At 43.3% G+C, this 13,176-nt stretch overlaps 1 protein-coding gene across 4 annotated transcripts in view; it reads left to right on the forward strand.

The window, feature by feature from the left end:
• KLF8 (Kruppel like factor 8) overlaps positions 1 to 13,176 on the forward strand; it is a 75,118-nt gene that overhangs the window by 38,326 nt on the left and 23,616 nt on the right. Inside the window, exon 1 of one of the 4 annotated variants that reach the window (XM_036305446.1) lies at positions 4,255 to 4,376. The exons of the other annotated variants lie outside the window; for them this stretch is intronic. Coding sequence (XP_036161339.1) covers positions 4,370 to 4,376 — 7 coding nt within the window. The 5' untranslated portion in view covers positions 4,255 to 4,369. Of the gene's footprint in view, positions 1 to 4,254; positions 4,377 to 13,176 lie in introns of those variants that run through there. 4 annotated transcript variants of the gene reach the window in all.

Consider the following 13,176-nt stretch of genomic DNA (forward strand, 5'->3'; position numbering starts at 1 on the left):
GCGAAGAAGCAAAAAACACCCAACCAGAAAAGCAAAATGAAAAAAGAATCCGAAAATATGAAGATAGTGTAAGGAGCCTCTGGGACAGCTTCAAGCGTACCAACATCAGAATTATAGGGGTGCCAGAAGATGAGAGAGAGCAAGATATTGAAAACCTATTTGAAGAAATAATGACAGAAAACTTCCCCTACCTGGTCAAAGAAATAGACTTACAAGTCCAGGAAGCGCAGAGAACCCCAAACAAAAGGAATCCAAAGAGGACCACACCAAGACACATCATAATTAAAATGCCAAGAGCAAAAGACAAAGAGAGAATCTTAAAAGCAGCAAGAGAAAGAAACTCAGTTACCTACAAGGGCATACCCATACGACTGTCAGCTGATTTCTCAACAGAAACTTTGCAGGCCAGAAGGGAGTGGCAAGAAATATTCAAAGTGATGAATGCCAAGAACCTACAACCAAGATTACTTTATCCAGCAAAGCTATCATTCAGAATTGAAGGTCAGATAACGAGCTTCACAGATAAGGAAAAGCTAAAGGAGTTCATCACCACCAAACCAGTATTATATGAAATGCTGAAAGGTATCCTTTAAGAAGAGGAAGAAGAAGAAAAAGGTAAAGATACTAATTATGAACAACAAATATGCATCTATCAACAAGTGAATCTAAGAATCAAGTGAATAAATAATCTGATGAACAGAATGAACTGGTGATTATAATAGAATCAGGGACATAGAAAGGGAATGGACTCACTATTCTTGGTGGGGAAAGGGGTGTGGGAGATGCGGGAAGAGACTGGACAAAAATTGTGCACCTAGGGATGAAGACAGTGGGGGCGGGGGTAAGGCCAGAGGGTGGGGTGGGAACTGGGTGGAGGGGAGCTATGGGGGGAAAAAAAGAGGAACAAATGTAATAATCTGAACAATAAAGATTTACTAAAAGAAAAATAAAAATAAATTTAAAAAAAGCAATACCTGACTATTTAGTCAGGGGCACTGACTTCTTTTCCTTTAGACTGTCAAATTGAAAAATGACAACAACCAACACGACAATAACTGTGGGTGTGAATGCTCTGTCTTGAACCATAATTATATAGGTTATTTATAACAGTTGCATCTTATTGGTCACTGTGCATAATATGGTTATGTTTGATTCGTTAACTCTTGGTACTAGAAATCCTTATTATTCAAGTATAGGCACTTGATTTTTAATTTTTTAAAATGTATTTTTATTGATTTCAGAGAGGACAGGAGAGGGAGAGAGAGAGAGATATAGAAACATCAATGATGAGAGAGAATCATTGATCAGCTGCCTCCTACACTCCCCCAACTAGGGATCGAGCTAACAACCTGGTCATATGCCCTGACCGGGAATGGAACTGTGACCTTCTGGTTCATAGGTCAGTGCTCAACCACTGAGCCATGCCAGCTGGGTGATACCTGATTTTTAAAAAAATCACTTTGGAGCAAAAAGGGTAGGTAATTTGTCAGATTGGCAAAAAATATGTTTTTGGTGTGCACGGAATTTTAGTATTTAGTTTATGTGTGCCATGAGATGAAAAAGGTTGAAAATGCTGTGTTAGAGGGTGAGTCCCCGGGTTCTGGTTTGGATGTTGGCTTGCATAATGATGCCATCCAGGTAGGTGGGGAACTATAAGAGGAGAAACACGACTTTGGAGGCAGAGTAAGAGAAGATGAGATGATTAGAAGACATTCAGGCAGAAAGATCAAGCATGTGGCATTTACGTCGTGGGAAGTACTGGTGTTGTAGGCGGGAAGGGAACCAGATGTCAGACCGGACTTGGGTTCAGCAAACTTGGTCCTTGAGTTCTGGCTAGGAAATAATTCAGAGCCAAGACTCAAACTATAGGAGAACATTTATTTGGAACATCACAGACGGCAAAGAAGTAATTTGTAGAAGAAATGGGCTCAGGAAACAAGTTATAGAGGCAAAGGGAGTGAGAAAGCTAATGGTAATATGCCTGGGGGGATGGGAAGAGGGAAGGGAAAGGTGCGGCAGCTCTTGGGAGGGAGAGCTTACTGGGTCCTTTGTCCTAAGGGTTTTAAGGGTGGAGATATTAGGGGAGGTCCTGGGGGAAGATCTCAATAGAATATTCGGCAGTTTTCCAGGTGTGACTTTTCAGGTCCCACTGATTGATTGGTTGGTGCCAGGAGAGGGGGTCATTATCCAATGCAAATGGTCCTGAGGTAAGCTGTGGGGTTACTGGCCTGGTTTTGCTTCTTTTCTGGTCCTGGAGCTGAAATACAACAGAGGCCTAGATGTTATCTCTAGGGAGGAAAGGTCAGGGGGTCCAAACCTCAGGACCAGTGATAAGCTAGTGGAGGAAAGGCCACCATGGGGGTGAGGCCCCACCCTACAATTGCTAGGCCCCCAGGGCTTTCTGCCCTGGTGATCTTCTGTACCTGGCCCATCGTCCTTGCTCTGCTCCTGTCTGTCTAACTGCCGACCACACGGGGCTTGGAACTTGTTTTATCCTTTAAAAGGGGGCTTGAAGAGTATAGTAATCTCTACTTTCCAGGGTCGTTGTCGGGAATAAGAAATGATAAATGCACCTGGCCCAGTGACTTGCCCATATTAGGTGCTGAAGACACAGGAGCTATTATTTCTCCTGACTCTGCTTTCTCGGTCCCTCTTGCTTTGTTTTTTTGTCTCTCTGCTCTTTCCTCCCCTGTAAAAGAATTGTGGTAGGGACGAGGCACTGATAAGGGCCTGTGGTTGCTTGAGACTTCCTGACCTCCTATTAAAATGACCTAGAGAGGGACTTTCAGGCAAGGGCAAAGAAATCCTGGAAATGTGGCTGTTATCCTATGGATTCAGCTCCACAGGAATCTTAGCAATGCCTGGCTGAGAGGGAGCCTCAGGCAGTTGAGAACCCTATTCTTAGAGGTCTGGTGTCTGGAAGACTAGAAGAGCCTTTCTGTCTCCACAGTTCTTCGAACTCCTCCTTCTTCCCCACCCGTTCTTTCACCCTCACCTTCTTTCCTTGTCTCTTGCTACAACATGCCCCCAGCTCCATTCTCCTCGGCTTTTAGTTTCCACCTTGCGAAGACATTGTGACCTCGCTGTCCCTGCTGGTGTCTTCCTGTTACCATGGAGAGCTAGGAGGGTGGATATGATTCCCGTCGCCAGCCTTGCTTTTTCCTTTCCCCAATTCCTCTCTTTGTAGACAGCCTCTCACCCCAATTCCTTTCGCCCTCCCCTGGTGAGTTAGTTTAAAGCCGAGTGGATAGGTGACCAAGCGGAGCACTTGCAAGCCTCTCTATGGGATGGGAAAAGGGGAATTGAAATTGACTCGAGTTATATACCTGCTGGGGCTGGAGACTGAGAAAAGCTGCTGGGAGGGGCAAGACCAGTACTCTCCGCCCAGTGCCCCGCCCCACCCCACCCCACCCCCTTCTTTCTCCCTCCCTGGTCTCAGCCACACCCTTTTCCATCTCCTCCCACTTTTGACTCTCCTCTGGCAGACATCTGTCCCTTTTAAGGAACTCCACCCTCAGGGTGGTCACACCTCTCTTCTGGGTGTAACCGGCTAGAGACAGAGTTACCCCACCCACTCCAATTGCCCAGCTAGCACTTGAGGATCTCCCCAGTGTAGCAGCTGGGTGCTTCCAAGAAATGTCTTCCCAGGAGTTGGGGCCATTTTTCGCTGAAGCCCCTGCCCTGGGCTGGGGATGCCTCTCTATGTTTCCACCAATTGTAGGCATTTGCCCCTCCTTTCTTTCTCTTTAGGAAGGCACTGGGGTGTGGGGCAGCCAAGGCTGCAGTCAAGATTCCTGTCCTGAACGAGTCCTCCCTCGTCCGCCTCAACTTTGTATTCAAGTATTGCTTTGGGGTCTGGGTTGGTTTTCTTAGGTCCAAGCCCGGGCCCTCTCTGCCAGGGTATGTGGAGTGCAGAGGATGGGTGGAGAGTGGGCTTGGCCGGAACTGAATTGGTGGAGGTGAAAGGGGAACCGAGGATCCTCAGCTTTGGCCACTTCGACCCAGCGAACCCACTTTATTTTTAGCGGAGGGAAAGAGCCGCATGGGCAGCAGGGGGGGAGATTCTTTTTAGGAAGTCTGCTTTGCTGGCCCCCCGATTTGGGATTGGATGCCTGAGAGCTTTGTTTCCCTGGTTGCGAGGGTGGCCCAGCTGAGTCTGAATTGACTCCCTCTGCCCTGGCCCTCCGCCCCGTTTTCCAGCCAGGAGGAAAAGGGGAGGTGGGGGGCCCAGCAAGAGAAGGCGAGAGCGAGTCGCTGGCAGACAGGGGCGGGTGTGAAGGAAACAGCTGTCTTGCGATCAGCTGAGAAGTATGAGCCTCGGGGAGGACGGTATGAGGTCCGGAAACATCAGGAGTCCCCAGCTAGTGACATGGGCGGTAAGTGACTCTGGGATTAGGACACACTCACTCCCATCTCCTCTGTCGAGATTCAGCCCCATCCCCACTTCTGCGCTTTAGGTTTTAGCAGAGGGGGGAGGGCATAGGTGGGTTGGGGAGAAAGGGCACAAAAACTATGTGGAACCGAATGAAACTCAAGAGAAAATGACTTTGCTAAAGGGCTGAGCAAAGAAGGGATAGGAAGGTTGGGGAGCCTCGCGGGAGAAATGGAGGTGTGTGTGTGTAGAGGGCGGCAGGGCGGGGTGGGGGGTGGGGGCGGGGGGGATGGATGGCTTTGTCTAACTTAGTCCGCCCTGGCTCGGCACTCTCATTTCTCCTTAAGCAGTGAGGTTTGTCTTTCACTTAACCCAACCCAGCCTAAGCTGCAGCCAGCGAGTACAGGGTTCAGAAGGCCAGCACTCTCAGGTAACCCCCGCTAAGCAGTAACAGGTACCCAGAGATGCTTCTGAAAGGAAGGAGAAGGGGGAAGTGAGTTAAGGTTTGAGTGTAGGCTATTGGGGACGTTGAGCTGGCTGGTGAAGTCCCGGAGGCAGCCTGGGGGAGGAGCTGCTTTCGGCGTGCCTTCGCAGCGGTTCTCAACCTGTGGGTCGCGACCCCTTTGGGGGTCGAACGACCCTTTCACAGGGGTCACCTAAGACCATCGGAAAACACATATATAATTACATATTGTTTTTGTGATTAATCACTATGCTTTCATTATGTTCACTTGGTAACAATGAAAATACATCCTGCATATCAGATATTTACATGACGATTCATAACAGTAGCAAAATTACAGTGATAAAGTAGCAACGAAAATAATTTTATGGTTGGGGGTCACCACAACATGAGCAACTGTATTAAAGGGTCGCGGCATTAGGAAGGTTGAGAACCACTGCAAGGAAGGCTGAGCTTGGCTTGAGGTGGAAACCTACGCCCTGCCCTACCTAGCTCTTTAAATCGTGGCCAAGGTGGTTGGTTCCTCAGTAGGTGTAATATTGAACCAAATTGCTGTAGCAAATCGACTTGCAGTGATTACTTGGAAGAAGTCTGTGTGTGTGTGTGTGTGTGTGTGTTTAACTCAGTGAATTTGGGGGGAATTAAATCACAAAATAAATAAAATGTATTCTTTGGAAAAATAAATCCAAACAGATGGTCAAAGGGACAATCCTTTATTTCCTTTGGTATTATTTAGCACCTGTCTGATGTCACTCAGGCTGATGATAACTAGGCAAAGAGAATAATCTTTAAGTTTGGGTTTGAAACTAATGGAAACTCTGATGGCTTGGAGCAGCAGACATAACTGCTTTAAAACTAACATCACCACTTACTTGCTGCATTACCCTGGACATTGCTTGACTCCTTTAGAGAATATGGATTAATAATCTTATCTCAAAAGAAGTTTGGGTAGATTAAATGCCATGATGTATGTAACAGAGGCTGCCTGCTACTCCGTGTACTAGTATATCTTTGTTTCACTTCCTTTTCTTACTCAGCTCGCCACTCTTCTCTCTGGAACACTGCTGATAGAATTAGTGCTTTGCTATCTTTAAAACACCTTCCAGGTGGGGTGAAAGGAGACCTCACAAGATTGAATTTGCTTGCCCAAAGGCTGAAGTTAGAGCACGGGTTTTATTTACCTTTGATTTAACATTGTTCCCTCTGGACTTTAGCACCTCCTAGAGAACGGGCCACTAGTCTGCCTTTCCCCTCATTCTTTAGGCAACTTAAACAGGATGATATAACCAACAGGTCATTTGGACAACATAAACCAGTGACTCACAAATGACCTCATTCCGTTCTTCAGAATTTTTTTTTGGTGACAACAGAGAATGGCCTGGGAACAGGGTCTTCAGGTTAACTTGAAGGGCCGATAGGCAGGAAACATAGGAAAAACAGAAATATAAACTTAGCAAAAGTGACACATATATCCGAAAACCAAACCAGATAATGGCTCTATTTTCAGAGCTCAGGGGAGCTATAGGTCCCTCTTGTTTAGGCTTCCAGGATACATTGGAAAGAAAATTTGGGAGAAAACATGAACTAGCACACTACCACCCTCTACCTCCCACCCCTGTCATTCTAGTATATGTATTTCTGAGATGAAGCCCTTATTGGTATAGCTAACCGAATTCCAATAATCAAGCCACCAAGCTTAGTCATCTTCCATCTCTCTAGGTTGCATGTGCCTAGCAGTGAGGGAGAACAACCATTTATTCTTTCTCATTCTGGCAGGGGCGGTATAGTAAACCCTTGATTTTGCAGATCTCGATTTAACAGAGTTTGAATTTAACGGACATATTTTCTGGTCTGTATGTCATATGTGAAAATTAACACCCTGTTAATTTTAAAATACTTTTAACCAAGACTTGCTTATAATTAAATTATCAGGTTATTTTTTTTGTCGTGAATTCACTTATTTTTTAAAAATATTTTTATTGCTTTTAGAGAGAGGAAGGGAGAGGGAGAGAGATAGAAACATTGATGAGAGAGAAACATTAATCAGCTGCCTCCTCCATGCCCCCCACTGGGGATCTAGCTGGAAACCTGGGCATGTGCCCTGACAGGCAATCATACCATGATCTCCTGATTTATGGGCTGGTGCTCAACCACTGAACCACACCAGCCAGGCAATTCACTGTTATTTTAAACAAATTTTAGCGAATAGGCCATATGTTGGAAAAAACACTAGTAATTTTGCCAACATAAATAAGTATTACATACCCACAACTATAGTCTACATATTTAAATCTAATAGTCATGGCTGATAAACAATGTTCAGCGAATGATTAGCATATGATCACACCTCATCAAGAGTGGTAATTGGTTCTTTATCTCCTGGTGTGACTTTCTTCTGCACCAGTTTTCAGGCATGCAGGGAAGATGTTCCCCCATGCGCTAAGCCACATCCCAGCCATATGCACGGTGATGCGAATGCAGGCATTGACTAGACCTATTCAGTATAAATTTAAAATTACTATAATGCATATAGAAAACTTTTCTGTGAAACTAAACTTTTTATACATACTTAATTTTAATTATACAAATGTGTGTACAAATGTGTGTGCAACAGTCAAAACAGGTAAACTAAACTAATTTGTCAATTTTTTAGCATATGCATCTGGAAAACCTACTTTATTATATAACAGACTTTCCGCTTTAACAGGCACCTCCTCGTTAGTCCGTTATATTGAGGTTTTACTGTATTATTATTTGACATATTTCTATATTTTCTATATTTCTATATTTCTATATTTACCCTTACCTTGAGTTGGTTATAGTTTATTGCCTCACTTAAATTGATGAATAATGAGAAGTATGCCTTTGGATATATAATTTATTTAGCAAATATGTGTTGGCATACTATGTGTTAGACACAGAAATTTGATTAAAACTCATTTTGTATTTCTTTCATCTTACATGTCTTCCTTTTGCCTCCCCATTCAAACCCCAATCATCTTTTAAGTCCTATTGCAGCCCTTTGCATGTGCATCAAACCTTCCTTATTTCTTCAGCTATTTCTTAGAAATTGTACATCACTGTCTGGTCTGCTCAGTTGATACTTAACATAGAACTAGGGGCCGCCTCTGCCTCGGCCCCTGCCATCATAGCTTCGTCCAGAAGGTTGTCCGGAAGGACGTCCGGTGTAATTAGCATTTTATGCTTTTATTATTATAGATGTACTTACTTTCCTGATTTTTTCTTAAAACAGTATTTATAGATTTCTTTCATTATTAATTTCAAATTAAATGCTATTTCTATGAAAATTTCCCTGATTCTTGCTTATAGAAAGAAACTCTTTGGAGTTTCCATTTCCCTTTACTTGCATTATCTGGAACCTCTGCTACACTGTTCCCTGTATTACAGTACTTTGTGTACATATATAATTACATTGTCATATTAGGCTCATTAGTTTATCAAAGACAATGTGAAACCTTGTTTGACTTTTTGATCTTCATATAATACTGTTTTCAATTTGGGTTTTATATCTGAAGTTGGGTTTCTGATGTATTTATTATCGCCAGCTCAGCTTTATCATCTAGCCTCTGTTTTCTCACCTCTAAAATGATATGGTAATTTGTGATTACAAAGAATGTAAGTAAAACACATTGGACCCAGTTCCTGACTTCCATTACATATTTTATAAGTGGAAGTTGTCTTCATTTTTGTTACTTTAAGTAACTTATTTAAATTTTGCTTGTGTGTTTGGAGAAGAGGAAGGTAGGTTAGTGGGCTAGGAAGCTGGATTTAAATGTAACATGCTAGGTACTTTGTATAATAAACTTAAAGATATTGATTGCACAGTTATACAAAATAGGTATAATATGAACAAACCAAACTCTGGGATTATTAAACACTTTAAATTAAGGAGCTATAACCTAAGTCTAGAGCCAGATTCATGTATTTGATATCAATACAGGTATCAAATATCTAGCATTTTGCCTTTTTTTTGTAACCTCAATCTCATCATGTCTAAAACACCTCTAGACTCTTGCTCCACCCCTCATTCAAGACTTTTCCTTTTCACTTCCCTGGTTCTTCAATTTACCATCATCATAATCTCTGCACTTGCCTTTTTTCGTCCATGAATTGAGAATAATAGTAGAAATTACCTCATAGGGATGCAATAAAGAAATAAAGTATTAATTTTTTAAAGCACTTAGAAGAATGCATGACAGTATAGTAAGCAGTGGGGAAATATGGCTGTTGTGGTTCTCTTACTCCATACTCAAAATGCTAGCATTAGACCTAGCTGGTTTGGCTCAGTAGATAGAGCATTGGCCTGCGGACTGAAAGGTCCTGGGTTCAATTCTGGTCAAGGGCACATGCCCGGGTTGTGGGTTCGATCCCCAGTAGGGGGCGTGCAGGAGGCAGCCGATCAATGATTCTCTGTCATCATTGATGTTTCCATCTCTCTCTTCCTCTCCCTTCCTCTCTGAAATCAACAAAACTATATTTAAAAGAAATGCTAGCATTAGCTTTGCCCTCTTCCTCAGTTTCCTTATCTACTTAGTAGCCAAGGGCTCTTGTTAAAACTTTCATTTAAAAATGTATTTTAAATTGGTAATGAATTCCAAACTGCTCAAAGTTAAAAATATGCAAAAGTATATACAATGAAGTGTTTGCCTCTCTGAGTTATGTGTCGATTAGGAATCCTTTCATGGGCATTTTATGTATATCAAACAAATGAGTCTCTCTATATACATATATACTCCCCATTGCCTTTTATACAAAGATAGTAACACACTCTGCATATCATTTTACACCTTACTTTGTCTACTTAAAAATATACTTAGGAGCCCTTTCCATATATGTATGTAAAGAAATACCTCATGCTTTTGTATGACTGCATAGTTTTTCACGATATGGAGGAGTCATAATTCATTTAAACAGTCTCCTATTGAGTGACTTTTATTATCCCCAAGTCAACTTTATCATTTAGCCTTCACTCTCACTCGCTGGGGCCCTATCCATTCATCTTTCTACTTCTGGGCGTGCTCAATGTAAGAACCGCCCCTTCGCCATCTTGGCCAATGGGAAGACTCCCCAGTGCTCCCTGACTGCCTATGGTAGTGAGGGGATTGCTGCTAGACCTGCCCTACGGAAGCCTGGAGATGTAACAGCCCTCACTCAGCTTTCCTCTTCAATGCACATCAGCAAAGGGAGACCACTTGGAGTCTCAGGACACCCTTGTTTGGCTCCCTGCGCGCGCAGCGTCCTCTGGGCCACTCTCACACTGCCGCCCCGCCCCTCATAAGTGGCGAGTCAGGCCTGCGCTCCAACTGACGGCTGTCTACATTTGTTCTTTTAACAGAACACAGTAAGTACTCAGTGAGTGTTGGAAATTATTGTTCTTTGATCACCATTCTGTTGTTAACCTCATGTAATGTCGATGCTGCTGAAGGTTTTCCCAGAGATCCATTTCAAAGCTACTCTCTGAAAAATATACAGTTAAACTATCTGGCCCTGGCCGGATTGGCTCAGTGGTTACAGTGTCCGGCCCTCTGACCAAAGAGTCTCAGATTCCATTCAACGGTCAATGGTTAACGGTCAACGGTTAACGGCCAACCGACAGTGGCACGCACTGTCGTAGCAGGAGCAGATTCAATTGCTGCCCCCAACCTGGACGCTAGCGAGAGGGAACCAATCAATGTGTCTCTCTCACGTGGATAGTTCTCTCTCTCTCTCTCTCTCTCTCTCTCTCTCTCTCTCTCTTTCTCTCTCTCCCTCCCCACCCCCACTCTCTCTCTCTCCCTATTCCCCTCCCTTCACTCGCTTTAAAAATCAATGGAAAAAATACCCTCACTCTGGTGAGGATTAAAAAAAAAATACGGTCTGAAAATATCTGTGTACTCATTCCTTCTATTATTTTAAAAAACTTTTAAGATTTATCTTTATTGTTGAAAGTATTACATATGTCCCCTTTTCCCCATTGACCCCCTCCACCACACCTGCCCCCCTTTCACCACCCTATTGTCTGTGACCATGGGCTATGCATATATGCATATAAGTTCTTCGATCATTTCAATCACTTCGCACCGACCCGCCCTGCCCCACCCCGCCCCACCCCTCCTTCCCCCTGAGATTCCCCAGTCTGTGCCATGCTTCCAGACCTCTGGATCTATTTGTTCAGGTTTTTAAAAATTTTTATTGTTGAAAGTATTACATATATCCTTCTTCCTCCCCCATTGTACCCCTCCAGTTTGCCACGCACCCCCCCCCCCCCGACCTTCACCACCATATTGTCTGTGTCCATAGGTTATGCAAATATACATAGGAGATCTTTGGGTGATCACCCACCCACCCACCTTTCTCCACCTCCCCTCTGAGATTCCAAAGTCTGTTCCATGCTTCCATGAATCTGGATCCACTCCATTCATCCACTTATTCTGTTCATTAGATGCCACATCTGAGTGAGATCATGTGATACTTGTCTTTCTCTGACTGGCTTATTTCACTTAGCATAATGCTCTCCAGGTCCCTCCATGCTTTTGCAAATGGTAAGATTTCCTTCTTTTTAAAAAAATATATTTTATTGATTTTTTGCAGAGAGGAAGGGAGAGGGTTAAAGAGCTAGAAACATCAATGAGATGAGAGAGAAACATCGATCAGCTGCTTCCTGCACACTCCCTACTGGGGATGTGCCCGCAACCAAGGTACATGCCCCTGACCAGAATTGAACCTGGGACCCCTCAGTCCGCAGGCCGATGTTCTATCCACTGAGCCAAACCAATCAGGGCAGAATTCATTCTTTTTTACAGCAGTGTAGTATTCCATTATGTACCACTGTTTTTAATCCACTCATCTGCTGATGGGCACTTAGGCTGTTTCCAAATCTTAGCTATGGTGAATTGTGCTGCTGTGAACATAGGGGTGCATATATCCTTTCTGATTGGTGTTTCTGGTTTCTTGGGATATATTCCTAGAAGTGGGATCACTAGGTCAAATGGCAGTTCCATATTTATTTTTTTGAGGAAACTCCATTCTGTTTTCATAATGGCTGCACCAGACTGCACTCCCACCAATAGTGTATGAGGGTTCCCTTTTCTCCACATCCTCACTAGCACTTGTCATTTGTTGATGATAACCATTCTGACAGGTGTGAGGTGATAGCTCCTTGTTGTTTTAATTTGCATCTCTCTGATGATTAGTGACTTTGAGCATTTTATCATATGTCTCTCGGCTTTCTGAATGTCCACTTTGGAGAAGTGTCTATTTAGGTCCTTTGCCCATTTTTTAATTGGATTGTTTTCCTTTTGTTAAGTTTTATGAGTTCCTTATATATTTTGGAAATTAAGCCCTTATCAGATGTATCATTGGCAAATATGTTCTCCCATACAGTGGGCTTCCTTTTCATTTTGTTGAAGGTTTCTTTTGCTGTGCAGAAACTTTTTAGTTTGATGTAGTCCCAATTGTTTATTTTCTTCTTTGTTTCCCTTGCCCTAGGACAGTGGTCGGCAAACTCATTAGCCAACAGAGCCAAATATCAACAGTACAACGATTGAAATTTCTTTTGAGAGCCAATTTTTTAAACTTAAACTATATAGGTAGGTACATTGTTATTAACTTAATTAGGGTACTCCTAAGCTGGCCTTTGCTAAAAACATCCTCAATTTGAGGGGTTGACCTCAGCAAACGTACCCCCACTTCTTCTAATGCCACTTCTTCAAAATAGACTTGCTCAGGCCGAAAACTGACTTCTGCGCATGGGCCATGAAGTTTCAATCACACTGTACGTGCGCACCCGCACGTGGTATTTTGTGGAAGAACCACACTCAAGGGGCCAAGCCGCATGTGGCTCGCGAGCTGCTGTTTGCCGACCACTGCCCTAGGAGATGTATTGGCAAACATGTCGCTATGACAGATGTCTGAGATTTTGCTGCCTATGGTTTCTTCTAGGATTTTTATGGCTTCATGACTTACATTTAAGTCTTTTATCCATTTTGAGTTTATTCTTGTGTATGGTGTAAGTTGGTGGTCTAGTTTCATTTTGTGCATGTACCTGTCTAATTTTCCCAACACCATTTACTGAAGAGACTGTCTTGACTCCATCATATGCTCTTGCCTCCTTTATCAAATATTAATTGAGCTTTTGGCATGCTCAGTGTAAGAACCTCCCCTTTTCTCCACATCCAATGGCTTGGGTTGATTTCTGGGTTCTCTGTTCTGTCCCATTGATCTATATGCCTGTTCTTGTGCCAGTATCATGCCGTTTTGCTTATAGTGGCTTTGTAGTATAACCTCATATCTGGTATTGTGATCCCTCCAACTTTGTTCTTTCTCAAGATTGCTGTGGCTA

Source organism: Myotis myotis, unplaced genomic scaffold (genome assembly GCF_014108235.1).
Source record: "Myotis myotis isolate mMyoMyo1 unplaced genomic scaffold, mMyoMyo1.p scaffold_m19_p_4, whole genome shotgun sequence".
Classification (NCBI taxonomy): Eukaryota; Metazoa; Chordata; class Mammalia; order Chiroptera; family Vespertilionidae; genus Myotis; species Myotis myotis.